General features: G+C 39.9%; 3 protein-coding genes across 8 annotated transcripts; 1 reads left to right on the top strand and 2 right to left on the bottom strand.

The window, feature by feature from the left end:
* Nucleotides 1-54: 54 nt before the first annotated feature.
* On the bottom strand, nucleotides 55-7,086 carry LOC145232877 (uncharacterized). 4 transcript variants are annotated; one of them, XR_013860939.1, is made up of 2 exons: nucleotides 288-7,086; nucleotides 55-218 (listed from the first exon to the last, which is right to left on the bottom strand). XR_013860939.1 is itself a non-coding variant. In XM_080097554.1 (2 exons), the coding sequence occupies exon 2, from the start codon at nucleotides 6,396-6,398 to the stop codon at nucleotides 702-704; it is 5,697 nt and encodes a 1,898-aa protein (XP_079953680.1). In that variant the 5' UTR covers nucleotides 6,399-6,705; nucleotides 6,775-7,086; the 3' UTR covers nucleotides 55-701. The 4 variants fall into 4 exon arrangements, 2 of the variants coding, with proteins under 2 accessions (XP_079953680.1, XP_079953679.1); XR_013860938.1 differs by having other exon boundaries at nucleotides 55-96; nucleotides 161-7,086; XM_080097554.1 differs by having other exon boundaries at nucleotides 55-6,705; nucleotides 6,775-7,086.
* A 648-nt stretch (nucleotides 7,087-7,734) lies between these two features.
* LOC145233988 (ubiquitin-conjugating enzyme E2 J1-like) lies at nucleotides 7,735-11,041 on the top strand. The gene is made up of 5 exons (XM_080098758.1): nucleotides 7,735-7,932; nucleotides 8,490-8,695; nucleotides 9,173-9,257; nucleotides 9,332-9,437; nucleotides 9,870-11,041. The coding sequence occupies exons 1-5, from the start codon at nucleotides 7,902-7,904 to the stop codon at nucleotides 10,282-10,284; spliced, it is 843 nt and encodes a 280-aa protein (XP_079954884.1). The 5' UTR covers nucleotides 7,735-7,901; the 3' UTR covers nucleotides 10,285-11,041.
* A 1,488-nt stretch (nucleotides 11,042-12,529) lies between these two features.
* LOC145232491 (sestrin-3-like) lies at nucleotides 12,530-26,000 on the bottom strand. Of its 3 annotated transcripts, none has more exons than XM_080097127.1 (12): nucleotides 25,395-26,000; nucleotides 22,603-22,668; nucleotides 21,053-21,082; nucleotides 20,527-20,697; nucleotides 19,747-19,929; nucleotides 18,812-19,057; nucleotides 18,362-18,400; nucleotides 16,943-17,084; nucleotides 16,296-16,417; nucleotides 15,975-16,084; nucleotides 15,401-15,481; nucleotides 12,530-14,938 (listed from the first exon to the last, which is right to left on the bottom strand). In XM_080097127.1, exons 1-12 carry the CDS (start codon nucleotides 25,938-25,940, stop codon nucleotides 14,701-14,703), a joined length of 1,974 nt encoding a protein of 657 aa, XP_079953253.1. In that variant the 5' UTR covers nucleotides 25,941-26,000; the 3' UTR covers nucleotides 12,530-14,700. The 3 variants fall into 3 exon arrangements, with proteins under 3 accessions (XP_079953253.1, XP_079953250.1, XP_079953251.1); XM_080097124.1 differs by lacking the exon at nucleotides 25,395-26,000 and adding an exon at nucleotides 22,935-23,554; XM_080097125.1 differs by lacking the exons at nucleotides 18,362-18,400; nucleotides 25,395-26,000 and adding an exon at nucleotides 22,935-23,663.
* Between the last annotated feature and the right edge of the window lie 638 nt (nucleotides 26,001-26,638).

Below are 26,638 nucleotides of genomic sequence, written 5' to 3' on the forward strand. Positions count from 1 at the left end.
TTTCACGAAAACGTCACACAATGTGGCTCAATAAAAAACGCGGACACCATAAAGGAACGACAATTCGTTTTAATGGTATGGTCAATTCCGGTTTTTCTGCGAATGAAAACGAAAACGTATAAAGCACAAATCGCACTCGAAACACAACAAGTAAACATACCGACTGTTTGGCCACAGGGGTTTTGGTATTTAATGATGTTTTAAAGGCCGAACAAATCCTGCACAAATAACCAAACATTTACAGTTTTAGAACAAAACTTCACATTACAGTACAAAGCCAAACTTACCAGCAAAATGATTCACAAATGCAGCTTTATCAACTCAGCAATTTATTTATACTTTCTAGCTGCTAAATAAAGGTATCAAAGTTTAGATTGATGGCTTCAATTCAAATTATGCCTGTCAGCAGTTTACAAACGTACACCACGAGGCAAGTTACAAATGATTGCAACATACACAGTACACAGGCAATTGACGTCACGCATTAGAACATTAATTGTCACGCAATGGAACACTAACTGTTGCGTCACAGGACAATTGTTATACGTTTTGCTGGGCAAAGTTATGTTCACAACAGTTGGCGAAAACGACGTAACATACCCCCACCCGAATGTATCTCCAGGGGAGCATACATTCTAAAACACAAAACGTCGTTGAATATATACCGAACAAAACGAACGAAAATGAACATCGCAAACAGTTTACAATTTGCCGGTCGCGCAATCACCGCGGGAGTCCATCACTAAACACAGTTTGGTGATGGGTCGTCTGACGGAGGTGGCACCGGTTCCTACCAGTGCAGAGCGCACGACACCATGCGCATCCGGAAAGGTCGAAATCACTCGGCCGATTCTCCAACGTGCTCGCGGAATGGATTCGTCCACAACCAACACTAGGTCGCCTGCCTCGACGTTCCTCTGCTTCGAAAACCACTTCTGTCGTTCAATGACAGTGGGTAAGTATTCTCGCACCCAGCGACGCCAAAATTGGTCAGCCAGGTATTGCACTTGTCGCCAATGGTGGCGAACGTAACAGTCCTTCTTCACGAACACGCCAGGTGGCATGTTGGGCGACGGACGCAACAAAATTAAATGATTGGGAGTCAGCGGCTCGTCCGATTGTGGATCCATCACCACTGGAACAATGGGTCTACTGTTGAGAATGGACTCCGCTTCAACAAGCACCGTTTCAAGGGTGTCGCGGGTCACGCTTTGTGCCGTCAGCAACGCAGAAAGAACTCTTCTTACAGACCTGATCATTCTTTCCCAGACGCCACCCATATGGCTTGCCGCAGGAGGATTAAAAGACCATTGGATGTCCTGTTGTCTCAAGAAGTCATCAATGCTCTGTTGATTCCATCTTCCGATAGCCTCTTTTAGCTCACGCACGGCTCCGACAAAATTTGTTCCATTGTCGCTGCAAATCTTAGTTGGTCTGCCACGTCGTCCGATGAATCTTCGCAGGCAGTTGATAAAAGCACTCGTTGACAAACTGTCAGCTACCTCCAGATGCACTGCCCTGACCGTCATGCAGGTAAATAGACAGCCGTACACCTTCACTTGGCTTCTTGCTTGGCGCACCATTAGCGGTCCAAAATAATCAACGCCAACGTACGTGAACGCGGGGCTATGGGAGTTCACACGATCAATCGGCAATCTGGCCATAAGTTGCTCGCCAACGGGCGCATTTCGTTTCCTGCAAAACACACAATTGCCCAACACACGGCGTACAGCGGCTCCGCCCTTTATAATCCAAAATTTTTGACGGATTTCAGACCAGGTGTGACTCATTCCTGAGTGACCTACGTCCTTATGAAACTTGACAATCAGTAAGTCGGTGAGGTGATGTCTGCCTGGAAGTATAATAGGATGCTTCGCATCATCCGAAATAGAGGCCAATTCAAGTCTCCCTCCAACGCGTAGGAGACCGTTGCGTAGGGTGGGGCCAAGCTTGTCAAACGTTCGAGAGTTCTTCGTTTTCTTCCACTGACCATTGCCTTTTCGCAGATTTTCAAGCACCTCTGGAAAGGCTTGTTGTTGCACAATTCGAAACAGTGCCAATTCAGCTTCTTGAAGCTCTTGAACCTGAAGGGTTCCCTTCGGAATGGTCGTATTTGTATCTGCACACCGTTTCGACAATAAAACGCGCTTATACCGTAACAACCAAGCGGTTGCACGTCGTAGGCGATTCCAATCGGAGTAATGATTGATCAGTTTTGAGATAGAATCCGTCTCGCAAGCGGTTCCACACGTAAAATTTGCACTGACCTTCTTTGCTTCCATTAAAATATCATCTCTATTTGAAACTTCTTCTTCTTTAGGCCAAGTAGATTCGTCACCCCAAAGAAACCGTGGACCGGTTAGCCAAACGTTGTTATTCACCATTTTCTTCACAGACAAGCCACGCGAGGCGTCGTCGGCAGGGTTTAATTTGGATGGAACATGTCGCCACTGCTCACTTCTGCTTCCACTGTCAATCTTTGCCAGTCGGTTTGCTACAAAGGTTTCGAAACGTTTTGTAGAATTCCTAATGCTCATCAACACCGACATGGAATCTGTCCAGAACGTCGATTCGCAGTCGGGACAGCCCAACTCTCGTCGCAGAAAGCCATCCATTTTAACCGCTAGCACCGCTGCCGTCAACTCCAAGCGTGGTATGGATACCGTATGTATCGGTGCAAGTCGTGACTTGCCAAGCAAAAAACAACAGTGCACCTGCGTATTGTGGTTAACAAGGCGCAGATAAGAAACTGCCCCGTAGGCCGAAGACGATGCGTCAGCAAAATGGTGCATTTCCATCTTAACTATCTTTCCAAAGGAAGGAGGTTTAATGCAGCGTTGAACCCGTACTTGGCTTAACATAGGAAGTCCCTCCATCCAGCTTCTCCAACGATTAGCATCTTCATTTGAAATATCTTCGTCCCATCCTAACCCTTGACGACAAAGGTCCTGCAAAAGTATTTTGGCACTTACTGTAACAGGAGCAACAAGACCTAAGGGGTCGTACAGCGCACTGACGGCAGACAAAATTCCACGGCGCGTCAGCGACTTATTCGGCATCTGCACATCAAATCCAAATTCGTCATTTGGGACGTTCCAAAACACGCCCAAAATTCTTCCAGCTACGTCCGAATTAAGATCATGATTCTTCGCCATCTTGGACCGTTCGTCAGAAGGAATTGATTGTAAAACTCTATTACTGTTGCTCATCCACTTGGTTAGGTGGAAGCCACCTCTTTGCAGGAGCTGACCTAAGTCTTTCACCAACATAATTGCTTCGTCCTCGGTCGCCACGCTTGCAAGGCAATCGTCCACGTAGAAATTTGATTTTAGCGCTGTAGTAGCTGCAGCACTGAACTCGTGGCCAAACTCTTCCGCAGTTTGGAGCAAGCTGAAAGCGGCGCAGCTCGGAGAGGATGTTGCGCCAAAAAGATGTACAGTCATCTCGTGGTCTTCCGCTGGCTTGGACAGATCGCCCTTGGGCCACCACAAGAAACGAAGGCTCGCAGTGTCTTCTGGCCTTACCCGGATTTGATGAAACATGGATTCAATGTCTGACACAACCGCCACGGGTTCCTTTCTGAACCTTGTCAGGACGCCTACTAAGTTGTTCATCAGATCTGGGCCACTCATTAGGGCATCGTTTAATGCAACGCCTGCGTGCTTTGCGGCACAATCGAACACGACGCGCACCTTGTCAGGCTTGCGCGGGTGCAAAACAGGGTGATGTGGAAGATACCACTCTCGTTTACTTTGGCCGCGATCGTGCGAAGAGATCCTTTTCGCGTATCCCTTTTGGATATAGGTTTCCACAGTGCCAACGTATCGCTCACGAAGTTTCTCGTCCTTCTTTAGTCTTCGTTCGAGAGAACGGAGTCTTCTTTCTGCCAACACGCGGTTTGGCGGAAGTTGAGTTTGATTTCCTTTCCACAGCAAGGGCAACTGATAATGGCCGTCTACATGCAACACGTCCCGTTTCATAATTTCGAGCGCCGATCGGTCTTCACGCGAAATTCTCTTGTCATCAATTATGGTTAAATCAGAAAAATCGGTTCTCCACAGACAGTCGATCTCTTTGCTCACGTTGTCGTCAAAACTACTTACGTAGTTTAAATCAATGCGTGTTCCGCTGGTGGGCACAAACGATGGCCCCAACAAAGACCACCCAAGAGCCGTTTTTACTGCAATGGGTTGTTCGCGGCTGCCGCAGCGCGTCTCCTGGAAAACCATCAGTTCAGGAGCATCGACGCCAATCATAAGTGTCACTTCTCCACCTTCGATCTGTGGAAACTCTAAACCGCGCAAGTATGACATCCTTTTCAGTTTAGTCTTTGATGGTAACTTGTTAGTTTTTACCGGAAGCTTATCGATGGCCATTACACTGTTAAGATTAATACTAGGTCCATCATCGAAGGCAGGAGCAACAGACAGGGAAACTATTTTTGTTGGCATAGTTTGCTCGTGGCCTACAGTTCGAAGCGATACAGTACGAGACTCCCCTTGCAAGTGTAGGGCATCCACTAGCCGTTGACTACACATAGATTTAGTGGCACCAGAGTCCAAAAATGCATAAGTGAGAAATTCTATGTTGCCATTTCGCGCCCGAACTGGTACGATATTCATGTACATATCACCACATATACTGGTATTGCCACATATTGCAGAGGGCTTGGAATCTGACGCCAAGTGAAATGAATTAACTTCACTGGTTACCTTTTCTTCAGGAGCAGAACTGCGGTTGGCTTCTGCTCTAGAAACCTCCCGATGTAGCAGCGTATGATGAGAGTTGGAATCACAACCGGAGATCTTGCACGGATCCTCCTCCTTGCAATCTCTTGCATTATGTCCTTTCTGCAAACACTTAAAGCACAGTCTTTGCCTTCGTGCAAATTCGTATCGTTGGTAGACAGGCTTCTTTTCAAACGAATTGCAAGTGGTCAAATCATGGAGCCCTGTACAAAACAAACAGCGAGCCTGCGGGGCTTCAGTTCCCGGCAGCTCAGACGACACGACGTACGTCGCAGCCCTATTTTTTCTTTGACCACTAGGCGTCTCCCGTACGGGGTGATGGGCCCGTCTAAACGACGAACTTGCCACGGCAGCTTGATTATCGACAAATTCGGTGAGGTCGTCGAAATTAGGTTCTCGATCGTATGTTTTAATTATACGGGCGACCTCTTTGTCCCATTGCTCTTGCATGTCACTGGACAAACGACGCACAATCGCCAACAAATTTTGAAATGTGTCCAAACCTGCGTTGCCTTCGATTTGGGATAGTACCACTTGACATGTCTTCATCAACCTCGCGAATTTCTGCATGCTATGGACGTCTTCCGAGCGAAGTTTCGGTCCGTACTGTAGTTGGTTTAAGCAGGTGCGCGCAATGATGTGATCCTTGCCATAATTTTCCTTTAGCAGTTTTAGGGCCTCGGCGTATCCTCCTTCTCCACTGAGCATGGAACAATGCTTAATCAAATCGTTAGCATCACCGACACAAAATTGCTGCAAGTAACTGAGGCGCACGTCGTCGTCAGAAACATGTTCAGCAATATGGCATTTAAAGCTACGAATAAAGGCATGGTACTCCATAGGATCACCGGCAAACTTTGATATCTGTGGGGGTGGCAGTCTAGAATCTTTCTTAACAGGTCGCTGATTACTAGTCGACGGTTGGGGCTCCGGCAAAGCACATACTGGCAGATCAGACACAGACAATTCGCGGACTTCGCCAACGACACTACTGGTGTTTGCACAATTACAACGGCATTTAGGCTCGAACGGAGTGGCTTCGGGCTTCAAAACTAGTTTTCTGGGTTTAATAGGTGACGGAACAGACTTACTTGGTTCGTTGGACTTTGTAATCAAGGTCTGTGTAACTGCCGTACCTAATCCTTCCAATGGAACAGATAGGGGTACTTCAACGGGGTCTTCCTCGTAGGAGTTTACTTCCAGCTCCGCCATGTGGAGTGCGTGTTTGAAACGGATTGCCTTTTCCATCTCATCCAATTTTCGTCGTCTATCCTTTTCTTCGCGCGAACAAAGTTCTTCTTCTTCGCGGCGCTGACGCTCTTCTTCGCGGTGCCGACTTTCTTCTTCACGTTCAACACGTTCCCTCTCCCTTTGGATAGACTGTAACTCATAATTCTGCTGTATTCGCATACGTAAACTTTGCAATTTTAATTTAGATCTCCGCTTCATTTCTAAGATAGCCGAACTAGATAATGTGCGCACGCTACTTATCACCGAACCATCCACTGAGGGTGGGCGTTGCGCTACATTCTCCAGCGGATTCGATGTAGAGGGTTCGCCATCGCGGAAGGAGTGAACACTCGCTTCGACCCATTCTTCCGTGCGTTGGTTCACGTCGTCTAAATCGAATTCGGGATCGTCTGCTGCCATCTTCGTCGTGATTGCGTTGGTACTAGACAATTGACAGTCGGCCAGTCGAAAAACTTTTATGTAACGTTTTCTGTCGCGTGTTCCCCTGTTTTCACGAAAACGTCACACAATGTGGCTCAATAAAAAACGCGGACACCATAAAGGAACGACAATTCGTTTTAATGGTATGGTCAATTCCGGTTTTTCTGCGAATGAAAACGAAAACGTATAAAGCACAAATCGCACTCGAAACACAACAAGTAAACATACCGACTGTTTGGCCACAGGGGTTTTGGTATTTAATGATGTTTTAAAGGCCGAACAAATCCTGCACAAATAACCAAACATTTACAGTTTTAGAACAAAACTTCACATTACAGTACAAAGCCAAACTTACCAGCAAAATGATTCACAAATGCAGCTTTATCAACTCAGCAATTTATTTATACTTTCTAGCTGCTAAATAAAGGTATCAAAGTTTAGATTGATGGCTTCAATTCAAATTATGCCTGTCAGCAGTTTACAAACGTACACCACGAGGCAAGTTACAAATGATTGCAACATACACAGTACACAGGCAATTGACGTCACGCATTAGAACATTAATTGTCACGCAATGGAACACTAACTGTTGCGTCACAGGACAATTGTTATACGTTTTGCTGGGCAAAGTTATGTTCACAACAGTTGGCGAAAACGACGTAACACCAACGCTCGGAAAGTATCGGCAAGTTAACTTTGCGAGATACGAGTCCGATCTGATGTAATGAACTCCTTTTCCAAATATATTGTTGTTTATTTGTTTTGTTGATCAGGACGACAGCAATTTTGAAACTTATTTATTACAGTACTGCCCAAATGGTGTTATCTTTTGTTTTGGAGAATAGTGTTCTATTTTGATGTTACTTTTTAACTGTTTAAACTGGTTACCAATGGTTGTTTATAGTGTGTAAATAAATTTATTTGTGACGTGTACTTATGGCGTTGAATTGCAAAATATTGAGACCGAGTACCGGAATTTTAGGTACAGTTAAATTTAAGATCATTTTTAGCTTGCCGTTATGTAATGAGGAATAAAATGATGCGCTGTAATATTGTGGAAATAAAATACGTCTTCAAAAAAAAATGTTTTGTTCTATGATATTTATCACTTTGCTAATAAAATTTAATTTTGGTTATAAAATAACGTTGGTATTATAATTTAATTGAAACTGTACCTAAGCATTTGTGATAAGGGTTTTAAACTTTTTAATATTTTTCATTTTTTACGAGGATTGGAAACAAAAAAAGTAAACAATAATATTAAGGTTGTCATTCGTGACAGTTTTTTGGTGTTGGTGATGTTTTTTTAAAAAACTTATACCGAATAATATTCTCGTGTATGTAGCGCACAAGTGCTATTGATGGTGATAAAGGCCTAGTGGTATTTTAAACCCTTCTAATTTGTTACATACCAGTTTCCAGACCTTTTAGCGCATGGAATAGGTTTATATTAAACGATATATAAGTTATCGCATACGGAACATGGAACAGTCATACAACTTACGAAGCCCAGGTTTGTGCGTGTGCTACATGTAAAATAGTTTGAATGTGTTACATTTTTAAGCTATATGTTTGTTATTATTAGAACTTGTAGTGTGAGTTAAAAGGGTCACGTCTAAAACTGCGGGCCCGCTTGGCCCAGCACTTGGCCCGTTTTTCCAGGTGAGAGACGGGCCAAGCAATGGATATTGTGGGCCCGCAGCTTTTACACTTGCAAGAGACGCGAAAAGCACTGGATATAGTGGGCCCGCAGTTTTTGTACTTACGAGAGACGCGACAAGCACTGGATATAGTGGGCCCGCAGTTTTTCAATTGCATGACATGCTGGGCCAAGCGGGCCAAGTGATCCAAGTGGGCCCGCAGTTTTAGACGTGACCGGAGTTAAAACGTTTGACTCTTGCAATTATTGTGGTTATTAAACTGTGTAACAATATGTACCAAAAACTGTTATGTACTAAAGTTAATGCTATGTATACACTTTTTGGTTTTACAAATTAATAAATGTGTACAAGTTCGAAATTGTAGTTGGTTAAACTGATAATTAATCCTTGTGTTAACTGTAATTTTTAGCTGTTAAGAGGTTGATGAAGGAGGCTCGTGAAATGCGTGAGGCCACATCAGAGTATTCCGCAAAACCACTTGATGACAATTTGTTCGAATGGCATTTTACCTTTCGAGGCCCAGCTGATTCTGATTTTGATGGTGGATATTACCATGGTAGAATTATTCTTCCTCCAGAATACCCAATGAAACCTCCAAGTATTCTACTTCTTACTGTAAGTAGTTATTTACGTACCTGTCACAGTAGTCCGAGTTGTCTAGTAATTCTTTAAGTTCCATTTCTTTACCAACACAGTCAAAGTTTGCTTTTAAAGTAATTATTTTTTATCAACGAAATAGTTGTCTTGATTGTACTGCATATAAGTAAAATATTAACACATCTGATGAAAAAATATTCTTTAGTGGTGATTTTGGGTGTGACTACTGTACTAAGTTTAATTCCTACACCCAAAAGTGTATTCAGATAAGTCAACCCACTCACATAAGAATGCTGGTAGAAATTATGTTGCTGGTTATGAAATGATAGATTATTTTTTCTCTTTCTTTTAGTGGACAGGTTTTGATGTAATAAACATGATGTAGAAAATGATGATGTGATTAAATTTGAATCAGTAGAACAGTACTGTACCTATTTTTCGCAATGTGCAAGATTCCCTTAAAAATATCTCATCAGTGACTTTTTTGTTTTATAGCCCAATGGAAGGTTTGAACTAAACAAAAAGATTTGTCTCAGCATTTCTGGATATCATCCAGAATCTTGGCAACCTAGTTGGAGCAGTAAGTATTATAGGCATTGTATTCTGCCTGGTAAGTATACCTTGTATCATTATGATGTCTATTTATTTCAACAGTCCGCACAGCAATTTTAGCCATTATTGGCTTTATGCCAACAAAGGGAGAAGGTGCAATAGGTGCACTTGATTATACTCCAGAAGAAAGGAAAAAGTTGGCTAAGCAGTAAGTCATATAATGTAGGATATCAATTTTTGCTATGTCAATAAAATATTGTTGAAATGTGGCAAAAAATGAGTGAAACTGCAAATACTTAAACACAACACCAGTCATAATGATGTTCTTCTTTCTTCAGCCAGTGCTTATTTTGTGACAATTTTTTTCTTTTAAAGCTGTAAACTATTAGTTGCATTAAAACTGCTACCAGTTTAGAGTTACACTGGACCCATTTGTTTCTGCTTGCATGTATTTAAAACTTCACAAAAAGAGGAAGGCTTAATAAAACATACATAAAATATATATCTGTAATGAATTTACTGTGGGAAAAGATATGTGTGCAAAATGATATTTTATGTGGTGATAAATATAAAACGGCAGCATTTATTTATGTAGGAAAGCCCCTTTTTATTCCAAACATAATATTTTATTTATTTGTAGATCAATGAATGCTTCATGTCCAACTTGTGGTGCAATAAAGAACTTGCTTGCTTCAGAGACATCAAAAAGTGGTGTTGATGACCAAAAAGATAAGGAGCTTGCCAAACAAATCATGTTTGCCAAACCTAAAGCATCACAAAGCTCTACTTCAGAAGAAAAAACAAATTCTGAAGAACAACAAACCAGCACCCCTGATGAAGGGCCAAGACACCGTGCCCAAAGCACTTCAAATGAAACACAAAATAGTCCTGCACCAACCCAGCAAAATGTGCAACCAAATCCACCAAGACATATACAACAGAGAAATGACTCTTCTTCACTTATGCTCATAGTGGTGTTGGCTGCAGCAATAGCACTTTTATTATTTAGAAGATTGGATCGCATGTTCAACCTTTCAGACCTGGGGTCTCTATAGATTGCCTTTTTGACTACACAAAAATTTATTAAAGCCATACTCAGACCATTATTGCAGTTAACTGGTTGGTGATTCTAATATGGGTGTAACGTTTGCAAAAATGTGTTATTTGGGGTATTAATTGGGTAATGAAAGGGTGTGGTGTTTTTCTGGTATACCATTTGTATTTGTTTGCAAAATGCTTAGTGGGTTACTGTCTGGCCTATGGTTAAATGCATATGGCTCATGTTAATGACTGATTTAGGCAAAATGTGCCCATATTATGCTTTGTTAGATAAATTTTTGCAGTGATTTGCTTGCTTTTCTTAACTAAACTAGGTAATATTATGGTCTATTTGTACACGTTCCCTTGTATACATTTATAAAATTATCTGCAACTTCATATGATTGAATTTTTTGCTAGATAATGTTCAAGAAACATGAATATACAGTAAACCTCACTAAATCCGGATCTTCACCTAATCGAGGGAATTTTTTTGTTCCAAACAGGTCCAGGTTTACTGTGCTTATTTTTTCAGTTTGTTACTGAAAATCATATCTTATCCCCAAGTCAATGCATTAAAAAAGTATATTTTTACATTGTTTGGAAAAACTGTTCTTTTCTTGATTGGAATAAACTTCTAAAGTTTATTTTCTCTTCTTCTACTAGGCTATGCTGCTCTTTCATGTTATTCAATATATTTATCTTAAAAAAAAACTGTTGTGTATTTTCTTTTTTGTTTACACCAAGTATAAAAAAGTACACAAATAAGCGCTAGCTGAAGTTGTGTTTCTAGATTTTAACCAAGATATTCTCTTTCATGGTCTATTTGGTTTTTCACCCACTAACGTAATCTTACGCATACATTTGTGCAACTAATGTTACAAATCCATTCAGATGGATAGTTCTGGAGCAAAGTTAGGTAAGCATGTGTGACAAAATGCTGAACAAGTCTTGTGCCCTGAATACAACCGAGTTTTACTTGCAATGTACTTGAAAAATCCACCATGTTTGCTTAAATAACTTGATAATGTACATTCAACTTTCAAGTTTTTGATTATAGTTGTCCTCAAACTTCGATAGTTAGTGACCCTCTGCTCATAAAATATTAATTTCTGCACATTGCAAAGGAAAAAAAAACGTGGATCACAAAAAACAATAACCTACTTAAGTTTTAGGATGCTCAATGTAAGAATTTGATAGCTTAAATGTGATGAAGTTTGCAAATGCATCTTTTGCTGTTGTTTATTGGTGAGTGTCACTGGTTATGGTCAACACCGATGACCATCTTAAGGTAGGCCTACCATATTTTCATCACCAAAAAGGAGGAAACATTCCCGACAAAGAATATTAATTATTAACAGTTTACTTTTGTGCACAAGAAAATGAAGGCACAAGATACTTGACAATTGTCGCGCAGTCAATTATTATAGTCCAATTTGGATAAAGTATAACTTACTATAAATTGTGAATTTCAATTAAGAATGACCACAACTGGCACTGTTTGGCAGGTTTTAAAGACACAATTGTTATTTAGGTATTTACTAAATATAGTAAATACAGAAAATTAAAAAGGAGGACATTTGGGTATGTTTTATTGTCTTTGGAGGACAACTTGCTTTTTGTTAAAAGGAGGACATGTCCTCCAAAAATAAGAGGTATGGTAGGCCTATCTTAAGGTGCCATAGGCCCCAAAAACGCGATTGTAGACTGTCTATGTCAGGGGTAAACGTGGCTCCTTATAACAAATTGTCTTGTATTTTGCAAAGATGACAAAATGTAGCTAAACAATCTGTTAACTACGTAAAATTCGAGAGGTTTGAGAGCGTGGTAAACTGTAAATGGAACGGAATTAGAAGTGAAAAGTACGGCTTGGGCTGAGCTTGGCTTTGGCCCGCTGGTCCTAGTGCTGCAGTTTTTCACATTACAATAGGTAGCCTGTCTAAAATATGCTGCAAAACCAGTGGTCTGCACGACGGTAATTATAGCCTATTTGGCGATAAACTACATAGTTTTTTTGAATATTCAGTACGAAAAAAGCCTATCTACGTTTTTGGCAATATGATATTTGTTATCTGTCAGTTGTTTGATATCACTCCTCGAAATTCTGTGTTAAAGAAATATAACTTCAGCCAATATGCTTGCTGTGGCTGCTTTTTTATCTTTACTTAAAAATAGTCTGGTCCACGATCATCATTTGATTGAACTGGTGATCCAAGGCCTGAAACGAGTTAATAACCACTGTGCTAACCAATCGGAAAGAAATTGTGAACATCGGTTCTTTATTGTTGAGAAACTTACAAAATAACACTGTTACACTGCAATGAACACGCAATACGTGTTACTACGTCGTTTTTAATGACGTCACGTACTACGTAAAATCTGCAGCATAATGGGAAAAGCACAAAACGTTTGAAGAAAAATGGAAAACGCACAGTAACCTGGAGAAGGTTCAGGAAGCATGCCGTTGTCGAAACCCAAGTCCCAATACTTCGGTGAACTTTAATAGAAACTGAACCCGCTTTTAGTAAAAGAAAAAACTAAAATCGCCCAGAATATAAGAAAGAAGTTTTCCCAAGTTTGAGGGAGTACCTTTAACGTTAACTGATGTATACACTCTTAAATTGTGTTTAAACAGAACACGATTACATGTTTTTTTGCAAACTATAGGGTAAAAATTATTTTGGAAACAAGCCACACATAACATGTACAAAAACTTGGCACCAATTCGATACAATACATTTTATAAGGGAAGTTTTTTTTCTGTCTTTCGTGTCGACAATCGACCAGCACCGAAAGTTTGACATCGTAAAAACGAAAAACAAGGGTAAAACGAGCCCAGTACGTGAAGGAAGGTTAGCATTCCAACTGAACACAATAAAACGCGAAAGACTGGTTAGTAAATTGAATAACTTCGTATGTGTGTATTTACATTAGTTTCTGCAAAAAAAGCAGGTCTCATTTTTTAGTGTGACGTCATTTTCAGGTATGACGTCACGGGAGTTTGTGACGTGTTTCCGTTGGCGGGTTTAAACAATGCAAACATTTATTACTTCAATGCAGCGGACCTGGTTTAACATTAGAAACGGGGTGGGGTTACAATAAAGCCATAAATGGACTATTTATTTTTAATAAATTTCGAGTTTTCAAATGTTAGAAAAATACCCCTTTCCAACGAAAAGTTGATGTCCTATTTCGGTTGCAAGCTTTTACAAGTAAGGCTACCTGGATTGGCAAGATTAAAATTGCACTGAAAACAACATTATCACATTTATAACTGATTAGATAGTTCAGTACAACGAAGAATAATAGGTACACTTTGCGCATAGTAAAGCGATGGTGTTGAAAAGGTATCTACTGGCAACCTATAGGAAGAGAAGGCAAACTAGATACACTTCATTTTAAAGGGAGCATATAGCGACAAAATGCCTTGACTAGTAATGCAAGCAGAATAAAGTATATCTATCTACGTGTCTTATGGATAATACTGCATGGCTTGACTGATAAAGTCAATTGATTACGAATTGCGGTAGAGATGCTTAGGGAAAATTTGAGATGGTAAAACATATTTTGATTTTTAATTAAACAGAAAAAAATTCGTATTTTTTCGAGATAACTTTTAATCTACCGCTTTTTCTGTCAAAAAGTCTCGAAATAACTCATCATAAAAAACTCTTTTCGCAAATTATTAGTCAAAAATATTGGTGGCTAATTCATCAATTTTGCCAGTTCGTACAAAACCAAATAAATAAAATAAAACCTATTCTTGTCTATACGTTATGGGGACTAAATCGTTTGGCCTTCGTATGTGTGAAGAAACGGCTAAAACAAATCGCTTAATTGTAATACCGTATACATTCCGCAATATTGCCAAGAGTTTTATTATTGTGCAATTCAAAGCATGATTATTAGCAATGACCCGTTTCAGGAAAAACTATTTTGTTTTGGTTAAGGAGATAAAACATGTCGACTAGGGCAGCTATTTTTTGTTTTTGAGCGGGCGGTTTCCTACTTTTTTTCATTTTTTTAAATTTTACCAACCACTGTCAAACGGATGGACCAAAATTGGAAAGTTTTAAGTTCTCTGCCCTAAGCCCGGCATATTATGACGTCACAATAGAGTAATTTCTTGAAAATTTTTAAAAAATGCGTTCGTCAGTTTTTCTTATCGCGATTTTAAGCAGTTTTGGTTGGCCACCGAAAACTTTTCACTGACAGACCAGCACAAGCCACAAAAACACGGTTGTTTAAGCACTGTGTACCTTTCCGTTTTGGCCCATCTCTTTTCTCGTTTCAAAACTGTAACACAACTAGGTAAGAAAATCGGCGCGTTGGGCAAAAACAACGCCCCGAATACCAGATACATCATTGGTAAAAAAAACCTTTGCAATAAAGCACAGTGCAAATCCGTTGGGCCATCTTCGAGTAACAGAGCTTCAGCTATCGCGCAAATAATCAGTTAAGGCTCTCATTCCGTACAAAAGACCGACTTGTAATCTCGATTCCATAATCATAATGGTCACGTGAACCTTTTCCGAGTGTCGAAATTGCTTCCAAAATCCGTCGTATACTTTTCGCGTGGTTTTCTCCGGAAAGCAGCTGGCAGTTTTAATGAAGAGCTTGAGAGGTCGTTCAAGAAGCTGGTTCACTTCACCGTAATTGTAATCGTCGTACCTGCAAAGAAATACAACGTTTTAAAATTTTGAAAACAAAGTGGATTTCGTTTTCGGGCCTGATTTGAACATTGTTGATAAAGATTGGTTTCGGGCAGAATTTAGGGCCGTTTTAGTGAACAAAAATATCGGGCAAAATTTAGGGCCGTTTTGGTCATAAAATTGTTTTAGGGCTTACTTTCTTACTTTCAGGGCCGTTAAATAATCTGGACCAAAACGAAAAAACAGGATAATTGAATTTCATGTGTAAAAATTACATCTAAATATTGTAACATAAAAAATCGAACTATAAAACGATCAGGCGACCAAGCAACTATTGTAGCCCTCTAAAATCATTAAGTTATACCAGTCATACCCCGGCAGTTTTCAATGCGCTGACTGGGCAATAAACTTCCCCTGGCCATTCAATTACAAGTGTTCGGCTCCTAAAACTGAGGCAAATGAATAAAAAACGTGTCCTTACATGATCCCGTACATGCAGTGAACATACATCCACACCGCACGGCGCAGTGACGTAGTATCGACGTTGTCCTTCGACGCAAGCCTAAAAACATCCAAAATATACCGACGTTATTTGGAGACACACACAATATGCAACAATATACAATGGATTTATAAGAAGCTTGATCAAAAAATCATCTACCTAGCTCGCAGGGTGAATAATGTATTTCATATATACAAGCTTTTTGGCAATTTTGATTTAATGGGGTAACTATTAAATTTATAGTAAACCTCGGTTAATCCGGACCCGTTTGGACCAAAAAATTGTCTGGATTTGGCGAAGATCCGAATTAACCAATGTCGATTAGTTTAAGTCTTACCACATTAAAAATCATTTGTACCTCGAGTTTTGTCCGAATTAGGCAAAGATCCGGATTAACCGAAGTTTACAGTATTTACACGAAAAAAAGTGGTGTCTTGCATGGTTACTAAGTTTAACATCAGTAGGTTACAATTTGCTTTTCGTTTTTGGGGCGAGTTCAATGTGAGACTGCTTTATTCCGTAATTCACCAGGTCCTGATGCGATTAAACTTACGTTTTATAGGTAAGATTGTAAGCCGTGTTAAACTTCATGTCCAAGAGATCTGCAACGTCACTGTTGAACTTTCGAACCACCAGACAAGCGTGGTCACTCCAATTGTAATCCTGCAAGATAATGCAGCAATCATTAACTGGATTGCGACAAAACCGCTAATGAGGAACGCTTTGCAGCTGCTATGGACTATGACTAGCAGTTAAGAACGGCTGGACTTATGCATAAAAAGCCGACAGCCAAAATACATTAAAATGTCGTGCGCAAGTGATAAATCACGAATTGAGCAGCTGTTCAAAGCATTTACCAACATTGGCAACTTACTTGTTCGCGAAAAGTCGGGATTTCGGCTGCCACATCACGTTTGGCAAATTCTTGGTAGCTGAAGTCGGGATCGACCACGTAACGTGCGAAGTACGCAGCGCCACCTACCGGGCTATTGGTGCCTGTCAACAGACAAAGGATGTTTAGTTGACCAATCGCCTTTGCTATTTTTGAGCATAAGAATTCAGTGCAGAGTGTTAACAAGCTTTAGAAAGCGTACACACACTGCACAAACAATCCGTGGCAAATTGGTCCTTTTGTGTGGCATTTGGTTTTCATTCATGGTAAATTGCCCAAATTTTCAACTTCTACGTATATTAAACAAATGTAAATCATAGCACGCAAAGCCCATTGAAGGCATTATACCGAATCAAGACGGTCTTCCAGGCATTTCTAGCCTGTGTCTTGCTGTATGGGAATGCTTGGGATACCGGCTTGATTTGGTACAACGCCAGAAATAGGCCTGTCGTACTATGTTTATGGATAAGTATGCCGTAATCACTGGTTTGCATGGACACTTCAGGGCTGATCCCAGTATGAATGTACTAATCTTAGTTAAATGTAATATAACATTTTTAGACACAAAAGGGTATCCAAGTCTAAAAATATTGCACAAAAATTGGAAATCGTTTGATGGCGAAGTTTACCTGGTATAAGTCCGTGCGAGGCTTCGTCTTTTTCCTTCTCGAATCTTCGATTCATCTCTTCTCTCGTAACTTCCTCTTCTTCTTCTTGCAGCTTCTTCATTCGCTCCATTAACACTTCCACGTCACCAGTCTGCTCGAAACCCTACAAAACAGAAAAACTTATAAAATCCTGTACAATTCTGAAAACTACAAAGGATACTGGTATAAATTTAGCTGGGTGCAATTCGAAGTTTTTGATACTCTTTAGCTTAATTAGGTCTTAAGTAGTTATTTATGGCTTATAACTAAGTAGTTAGTCATTACTTAGCAAGAAACCGGATTGACATTGCTCACACAAATAAATTTGCATGTCAGCATGATGTCAATAACACACTTCGGACTTATGGACTATTCAAGTGTTGATTAGGCTACAAATAAATCCAAGTGTGTTTATATAAAAGTCGGTTTATTTACCATAAATACACTAATTGAGTATCAAAGGTTGTTCTTAGCCACAGAGGTTACGCTATGTAGGTTATGTTTGGTAATTTCGATTACATATTGCACCATTAACTATAAAGTTTGTCATAGTGGCGAAAAATTTGTTGATTTGTGGTGATGTCCATTATGCCAGTGTTTCCCAACCTATGGGTCGCGACCCAAAGTTGGGTCGCCTGAACATTCTGTTGGGTCGCTTGTTTTAGTGCGAATAAGAGCATCTACTTGATTTCGCCTTGTAGCGTTTTTTATATATATTTCCCAAGGCTGTAAATTGTTGCCCAACAATAATTTTGTCACAATTTGTCGTGGTAATGGTTAAAACTGTTTGTGACGTCATAAAGTGATGTGTTAGCTCACAGTTGAGCGTTGTCTGGCTAACAATTCTTCGATTCAGCTCCAAGTTCAGGCTAAATGGAAATGTTTGGTCGAAAAAACAACACTATTTGTTCGTTATTTGATTTGCTAAACGTGCGTAGTAATTTTCAACAAGCTTTCCAAATTTACAGGCAAAGATACAACTAAAATAGCACGTCCATGGGTCGCGAGAAACCACTAAACAAAATTTTGATGAGTATTTGGGTCGCGTCAAAAAAAGGTTGGGAACCACTGCATTATGCAACACCCCTTTAAACCAAGGTACACCAGTTAAAGTGCTTTTCGTTTTTTCTGCTTAAATTAAATGATATTTCGAATTTGCGCCTAAACGAGTTCAACGAACAAACTTCATGCATTCAACCGTCATCCTAAATGTTAGGACTTTTCGTTAAAAAATCTAGCAGATTGGTTGGATACACACAGTATATTAAAGCCTCCACAAGTCTACAAAAATCTTCCATTTTATATAATGTAGCTGCAGCAAGCGCTAGGAACGAATAAATCATGCCACAAACTGTTAATCATGCAAAACATCGCAGCAAGCAAGAAATGAAGTGCGTTTACCTTCGTAAATGCTGGAAACGAATCGGCCTCGTCGTCCCACTACGCAAAGCAAAGCATAACATCACAAAATCATTGCCAAAAACAAACAGCAGCAAAAACACACCATGGCATTAGGAACGCAAGGAACGCAATGACGATAGCTAGCGGTTGTGTATGTTATTGCATTATAGCATTACCATTTACACAGAACAAACCCAAGGCCGATTTTCTGAAGGGAAACGTGCAAGTTTGTTGTATGAATTTCAAACACATTTTTTTACATTTTTTATGAACTATTTTTTTCCAAATGCCCCCTAAAAGCTGGTGAAACTCTTTGGGTTACAAGCAGTTGATTTAGGAAAAACGTACAAACTACACAAATTCAAAATACAGGCTTGCAAAAGCGTGCAATAGACAACATGCGATCAAAGGCAACATTCAATCAAACATCATCACAAAAAAAATACTTACAATATTGTCGATAATTGGAGAAACACGACCATAGTTTGGAGAGGTTGAGCCTGAAGATGGAGAACTGTTCGGACTGGGTTGAGTGGATTTGTAGTGAAACGCATGGGCAGTTTCGTGGTCAATTTCAAGATTAATGCCAGTGGCGTGACAGAAAACAGCTAGTCCATGGAAATGACAAAGCAACACAATGGCTTGGGCAAGTTCTGGATGCTGCCAGCGGCAAGTTGCATCGCCGTCCACAAGTTCCTGCAAAACATAATGAAGAGTTTCTGAATCATGTTTAAAAAATATGTACAGCTCGTTCAGATATGTTTTTACACTGTGTTCTCTTTTACTTGAATGCACACAACCTATAATCCAAGGTTAACTGTAGAAATCGACACATGGCTGTAACATCTGTTGCCTATAATTTAAATGAGCGCTTAAATGGTTGAGTACTCAAATGCTATTCTAAACCAACATTTTTTTCAAATAACGTTAACAAAGCATATACTAATCTTAAATATTTTGTAACAATCGTAAAATTCTGCATTACGTCCCGCTTAACAAAATGTAACATATATTAAAATACTTTACAATGCACCAACCAACAAAGTATGAAACTTTTAGATCATGAACATAAGTAAATATAGCCGTGTTTTTTAAATTCACGTTTTGGGGGCATGAGCGTAAACCGCTGGGTCATCTTGGGTCAAACTTTGGAAGAATCAACTTTAGATCAATAACTTACATGTGTCTAAATTTGAATAAGTTTAAAGCACTCTTTCTTGACAAAACGCTCGGAACAAACCAGCGTTAGACAAAAAAGGAAAAAAAACAGGACAATATTTGCACAGGGACCCATAATTATATTAAAGTGATGTTTACCGCAAATGGACGCATGGCTTAAGTCGTATAGGGAATAAACTTCAGGCAGTATGCATTACAAGGCTTACCTTAATATGATTGGGTGTTACCAGCCACGGTCGATGTGCAAGTAATTTGTTTAACGTGGAAAGCGCACGTAATTTCGCCGGCACGTGATTAAGGCCACGTAGCCACTCTCTGTCGCCACCTTGCAGTAGAAAGTGCGCCTCCATGAGATGAACGAGATAAGTGCATCGGTGACGAGCGGCCGCCTGGAAAATACAGCAAACGTTGAGCTTGAATGCAAATAGAAGTGAACTGCACTTACTGCCCGATTGGGAGAACATTAGGGAAACCTCCTGGGTTTTTTTAAGGGAATCACCTTTGAGGTGGTACCCACAATGATGCAACTTTTATGCTTGGTTTCGTATGAGGGTTCGTACGCGTAACTTGAATTAAGTTTTACGCGCTTGAACGGACGGGAATTTTTAAAGCATTTTTAAGTTTCAGAATACATCTTCCAGTCCCGATGGGTATTACCTAAATTAGTTAACCCTGAAAACCACGCAGGCACAACCTGTACTTAGAATCTAACGAGTGGCAAAACTCGAAATTCAAGACAACGTCTTAAACAGTCCTAGACCTGTTTTTTTTGATAAAATAGATTAACCCAAGTAAAATCACGATATAAATGTGGCCGAATCAAACCAGTTTAATTTTAACTCAAACCCGCAGCTCTTATGCAGTTGGCACTTTCTGCCATCGCAAGCCACAGAATCACACACATACGAATCTCGACTGCTTAAAAGACGGTCTTTATAAACCGCACTTACTTCACAATACTGACATATATAGCCATGCATACTGACCATAATTGCTATGTAGCTTCGGTATTGGAACGGCAACGCGCCTTTCGACTGAAGGAGGTGATAGTTTGTGTCCAGGAACTGCTGAAGGTATTGCGGATGCAAGGCCATTACCATCACCATGTGTTCCAGTCGGCAATTGTGGATGAAACTTTCTTCATACAATGTGTACGTCTAAAACGATTTGATAACATGACTAAAACAGTGGTACTCAAATTTGTCAAAATTAGAGTTTTTTTTACAGGTTTGGGTTTTTATTAGATTAGACAACCATCAACGGAGCCCGAAAACTAAACACAAACGTTTTTTTTTCAAAGTCATTTAAATAATAAGGCGTTTTTTTATTGATTTTAGCAAAAACCAATGGTGCGATTTTGTCTAAAAAATACATTTTTAAAACTAAATGCCCATGGAGCCAATTTTTGCACAATAACGCTTGATTGTGTCACATCCAAATTCAAGGCGAATATTTTTAACCCAAAATTCGCTTGTATCACGATGACTCAGCATTGTAAAACCTGTTACGCACCTGCTCGTCATCCGTATCCACAGGATTTATCTGCAAAACAAAAAACAAGGAATTTAAGATAGGTGCAATTAGCAACAACGTTGCAGGTGGTCGTTTCAGATAGGGCCCGCTTTGAACAAAGAAACACCCTACCCGAGCTTTTGCTGACGCAGTAGTTTTGGTCCAAGTGTTTACCAGCGCAAACAAAGCGTCTGATAAAATGAGTTCGACTTATCAAGTGCGGCCGGCGCCTTGATATCATTTTCAGTTTCAGCGCATCAGTTACCGACATTTAATCAACGTCGTTTTCCAGTTAAGTCGCATCAATCACAATGTCAATAAAACGTATTAAAGCAAGTTCGCTTTTTCAGGTGACGGTCTTAGAAAGACATGATAAATCCTCTTTCATTTGAGAATTGTTTCACGTAACACTAAATCTTTTTGAAACTTCCTTGCGAAAGGCATTGGCTTTCAAACTAAAAAATGTAGGTCACATTTATCTTTGCCTATCGAGAAACGAGGTTAAAAAATCAGTGTGGTGTAATAACCATTCAGGTGCATCAGGGCATGACGAGTTAGCCAAACAAAGCATTGAGAACGCCGAGGTCATAACAAAGAATCGACACTTTAAAGAACAATGCGACCGGACAAAGCATTATCGTCTTTAACAGCTGATTCCTATTTCTGTTTAAACTCTGGCACAATAAAACGGACAAAAACACCAACAGCATTAACACGCGTATAAAAATGGTGTATTTAAGGATTATCACTATTGTTTTTGACGTATTTTGTAACAATTAAAAAACGCACCTTAATATCGAATAACCGCGCTACCAACCTGTACATTTTTGTATGGGCAAATTTTCATGGGGTTTTAAAACATAAAGTGTCAAAAGCAAAACTTCATTATGTGACCAAGTACACTACACTTTTTTTCCAAATTGCCGCAAAAAAACTTCGCCTTTGGCATGCCTGGGCTTGCCCGCCATGTACTAGTGACGTCACAAACAAGGTGATTCAAAAAACCGCAGTAAAGGCAGGTAGGTCGTTGTTACAGCTTTGGCAACGGAAAATTACAAATAACTCTACCAGAATTGATCACGCGTAAGGCCATTGCATTTTAAATGAGCAGTCAATAGAGGAAACGCATGACGTGCGCGTGACGTCATTGACGCCAACGCAATAATACGAGGAGGGTCGATAGGTTCACAATACTATGCAGAGGATTTACAAATCTATCCTATACAAAAATGCAAACGCTCTATCTGACTGTTGCCGCAAACACATTTTTACCCACTGTTATTGTGCATTAGAACATAGCATCTAAAAGCGTGGTCTGCAAGGCCGTAATGTATTCTCTGTTCGTCTTGTACATAGCTGGTTATGGGGACAAACTAAGCCTTAGGATTGATAAGGCAGCAAAAATGTTGGAGCTGTAAAATTTTCGGAAAACATTAAAAAGGTGTAACTTAAATGCGTAAATAAAAAACAATTTCTGAAAATGAAAATACAGGCACTGGCATTAGAATATGTTTGACCAGAAGAAAAACCAATATTTACTAAGTATGTACCTGACTGTTTGGAATATATCGACTCACGTCTCCTTTCACCACAGTAGGAATATCAACGTTCTCACCCTGAAATGCAAAAAAAAACTTATTGCACAAGATTTTCAAAAAAACATTTGCAGTTATAGATACTGGCTTAATTGCCTGCTGAGTGGCTGTTTGTGGGCAACCTGTGTGTGACGTATGCGCATTGGGATGAAGCTGGTTGGTCGAAAATGTGGGCGTATGATGAGGTGCGGACGTGACAAAGACTATGCCAGGCAGCGTTTGAGACACGCACATACAAACAATACAACAACTTGCTTGTAAACTAGTTGACAATAGGCTGCATTAACCTGTTGTGTACGGTTTCGCAATGCTAGTGGTGATGGCTTCAAAGCCGTTGTTGAGTATAACATTGAACACATTGCACACGAATGCGTTCTAGAATTCTCCATATTCTCTTGAGCCTTTGACTTGTTACATTCGGTGGTCTCTGTAGCTTGCAAATCATGACATTTCATGATGCTTGTGCCGCCCGGTAAACCTGTCTGTGAACGTTTGGCTGGTCGAGCAGAGATTTTACCACAGTCTTCAAGAGATAACAGTACATCGGCACTTGAAACACCGTTTTCGGTCAACTTCGAAATTTCAATGTTCTCTTTTTGAGGCGAGGTGGACCTACGCCTTCTTCGACCAGAAGAGGTGGTCTGGAATGTTAGACGTCGTTCTGCTGCCAGATTTTCTTCAACAGACGGCCTGGTTGAACATTTGTAAGCGAGCGACAAATCATTCAAATTGGATGGTTTGCTGTTTTTCGACATCCCTTCGTTTTGATTTATAAAACTGACAGCCGCCTTGCTCTTAGACACGCCTGAATTTAGATTGTTTGTACAATAAGCAGCTGGTCTTTTCGGCGAAGAGCAGCCAAACAGTATTTCCATTTTGAAAACGCCGACTAAAATCTGGTAAGTAGACATCGGTTTAATTATTAAACCTTCCGAATATATAGAAAACAAACAAACGAGCCCTTCAAAACACCTTACGAAATCCAATCTAACCTCGAACTGAAAACTAAATTTTATCCACACCTCAAACTATGACTAACTGACAAATAACAACAAATTTATCCAAATTGCCACTGTCTAATTAGTCAGCTTCACTAGTATTATACCTAAATAAGAAATACAATATTTTCATGCGGAATTACGGTGCCCAGTAATTTGGCAAGGCCGCCGGCTGACTTAGCTTCAGATCATTTCAACACAAACAGCTGAGAGGGCATACCACCTCCCAGGAGCGCCTCCTTTTATCTCTTTCTTTCTCCCGTTTTTCTCGCGTCGCGCATTTCGTCACAGCGAGTCGTGCGGCAAGATTGCATCAGACAATTATAGAGTGACGCAATAAAAGACGGTGGCGCCAACAAAAACAATTTTTTGGCTACTTTTACTAATATTACCCTTTCAGTAGGCTTTATAGGTCCCGCTTCAACAATTAATATGGATTTAACTAATTAAAAATGCAATGTAAGCTGAACCTAGCCTTGAAAATCCTGGCATGAGAGTTTCAAGTCAAGTCAAATTTTATTTGCATAGTCACTTCATCATCACAGTTCTATTGTTGAACGGTTTCGACTTTCGTGAACAGCAAAGACACCGAGAAAACACGGTGTATCGGCTCGAGTGTCACAAAATCCTGGACATTTGGTTCAACAACAAAATGGCTTCAAATTCTCCCACACAGGATGCATCCTTCTTGACTTTGAAGGAGATCATGAGCCATCCGCGCAAGCAGGAAGTAACAACATACCACGCCATTAATCAGAATCGAGCAAATATTGTACTGAACGAAAACCTATCAGACACAGACCTTCCTTGCTTTGACAAATGGGCAAATATCCATTCGTTCGCAGAAAAACATTCCAAGAAGCATGGATTCGCAAACACTGGGTTTGTAAGACAAAAAAGGCACATCTGAGCGTTCAATGCCAAATGTGTTTTTTTGATTTATTTGATTGACCGTTTTTAAGAGCTTTGTTACTTCATAGCAAAAATAACAGTCGGAAAAAATGGACAACGTCAACCGACTCGACGTAAACATTTTGCAACCAATGCAAGGGAGCATCAAGAAGCGGCAATAGGGTGACATTCGTTTGCAAAAACATCTTTCCTGGAGCACGAGCGAGAGATCGTGGAAACAAAAAACCGCCGGCAGAAAAAGTGTGGGGGTGTGAGAGAGAGACATGTTTACAGGGAGAAGCTTCTGCTGTGTCATGTGCTGTCAACCTGTCACTGTTAAAATGGGAAAATAGACAACGTTTTTTTTGTAATGCAGCAATATGTTTCCCCTTTTTACTGTAATTTGGAATTCAACATGTTTACCACTAACATCATTTTCCTTTCCTTTCTGTTTTATCCATTTTACACTAATATCTATCATCAGTCTTCACAATTTTTAGTGGTTTCTGATTTAAATCCACACACTGTTCCCACTGAAAAATTGAGTCTGTGATGTATTTTTGTATTAAACATATTGGCTTGTCTGTTTTTTTGCCAGAGCAAGTTTTACCAAAGCTGAATCTATAAAACATAACCATGACAATTTTAGTGCCAACTAAGCACATAAGGCAGCTATTTGCATTTGTTGAATAATTAAGTTTTTGATGTGATTTTGTGAACATGTTGTCCATAATTCGTGAAAACAGTTACATCAAGCAATTTTTGTCTTTCATAAAAAGGAAAAAAACACAGGAAAATCATTCTGAAAATGAAATATGTACATATAACACACATTAAAAAATGTTTAAATACACATACCTGTAGTTCACATAAAAGCTGGCTGCATTCAAAGCGAACTTCTTGAAAAGGGCACCGAATACTCAAACGAAGTAATGATGCCAAAGCTTGTTTAACAATTTTTGAGGGTTCTTCATGATGTCCATTCATTTTTCGACAAGATTCTAACTGATGAGAATTTTCTACCTTTTCGTTTGGTGAAGGTGTGTTGCTTTGCGGTGTTTGGTCAATATTGTCTGCATTTCTAATCCACTGAAAAATAGATCTTGACAAAATGTCCAACCCAGCCCTTCGCACCATAGGATCTTTGTGAGAAATTTGAGCAAACAGTTTTTGTGCCGTATCATATGACAGTTTTTCATAGGAATCATAGTCATCATCATCTTCACTGTACACAGTTTTCTCACAGTAGGGCGGGTTTAAGCAAGCAGCATCAAATCGACAATTTGAATTTTCATTTATTGGTGAAGTCGGCAAAGGCAGTTGTGTGGAGGAATTTCGGTATTTGTTGTCACCCCTTTCATGACTCTCCAAAGCCAAAGACAACGATGTTAGGTTGTTATCCATCTCACACTTTACTGCAGAATTACATATATACTACATTTCTGCAAAAAATACTTATGATTACTACTGTTAAGTGCTTTATTATATATGACAGACCAGCAAATTTAATAGCAACCATAGTGCCAGTGCAACACATACCCACAAAATTATATCCCACTATGAAAATACATACTTTTAAAGCTTCTAAAAATAAACCTGTTACTCAAGTTTGGTTTCTGAAACAGTTAACCGCCGTTTTATTAATCTGTCCAGTTCCAGTTCCCAATTCGACGGAATTTCTGAAAAACCTGTTTCTCAGGAGGCAAAACCACATTTCGGTTTACTGGCAAACCACAGTGCTGCGTTTGCTGTAACAGTCAGGCCTCAGTACAGCATTCTGTTCTTCTGACCAGCAGCACAGGCAAACCCGAGAGAGAGAGCAGCAATGAAAGAAAGGAACTCTTCAGTAATTTTCCAAGCCGGCATGACACAAAGTACACTCAACTGTTATAAATCACCCGCACCGAAATCAGCCAATAGCCGCTCTTTGCCGGTCCAGCTGATTGCAGAGAAAAAAGAGAGAGGAAATTTGCTCCCTCTGTTGCGACACAGTGCTTTGTGGCGCAATCGGCTTGCGAACTCAGCCAGCGTTGTTATTTGTCTCGAATTGGCAAGTGCTGTGCTTAATTTCCTCTTTCCCGTCGTAAAACATTTTTTTTTAT

Source organism: Phallusia mammillata, chromosome 6, assembly GCF_965637545.1.
Source record: "Phallusia mammillata chromosome 6, kaPhaMamm4.hap1.1, whole genome shotgun sequence".
Lineage (NCBI taxonomy): Eukaryota > Metazoa > Chordata > Ascidiacea > Phlebobranchia > Ascidiidae > Phallusia > Phallusia mammillata.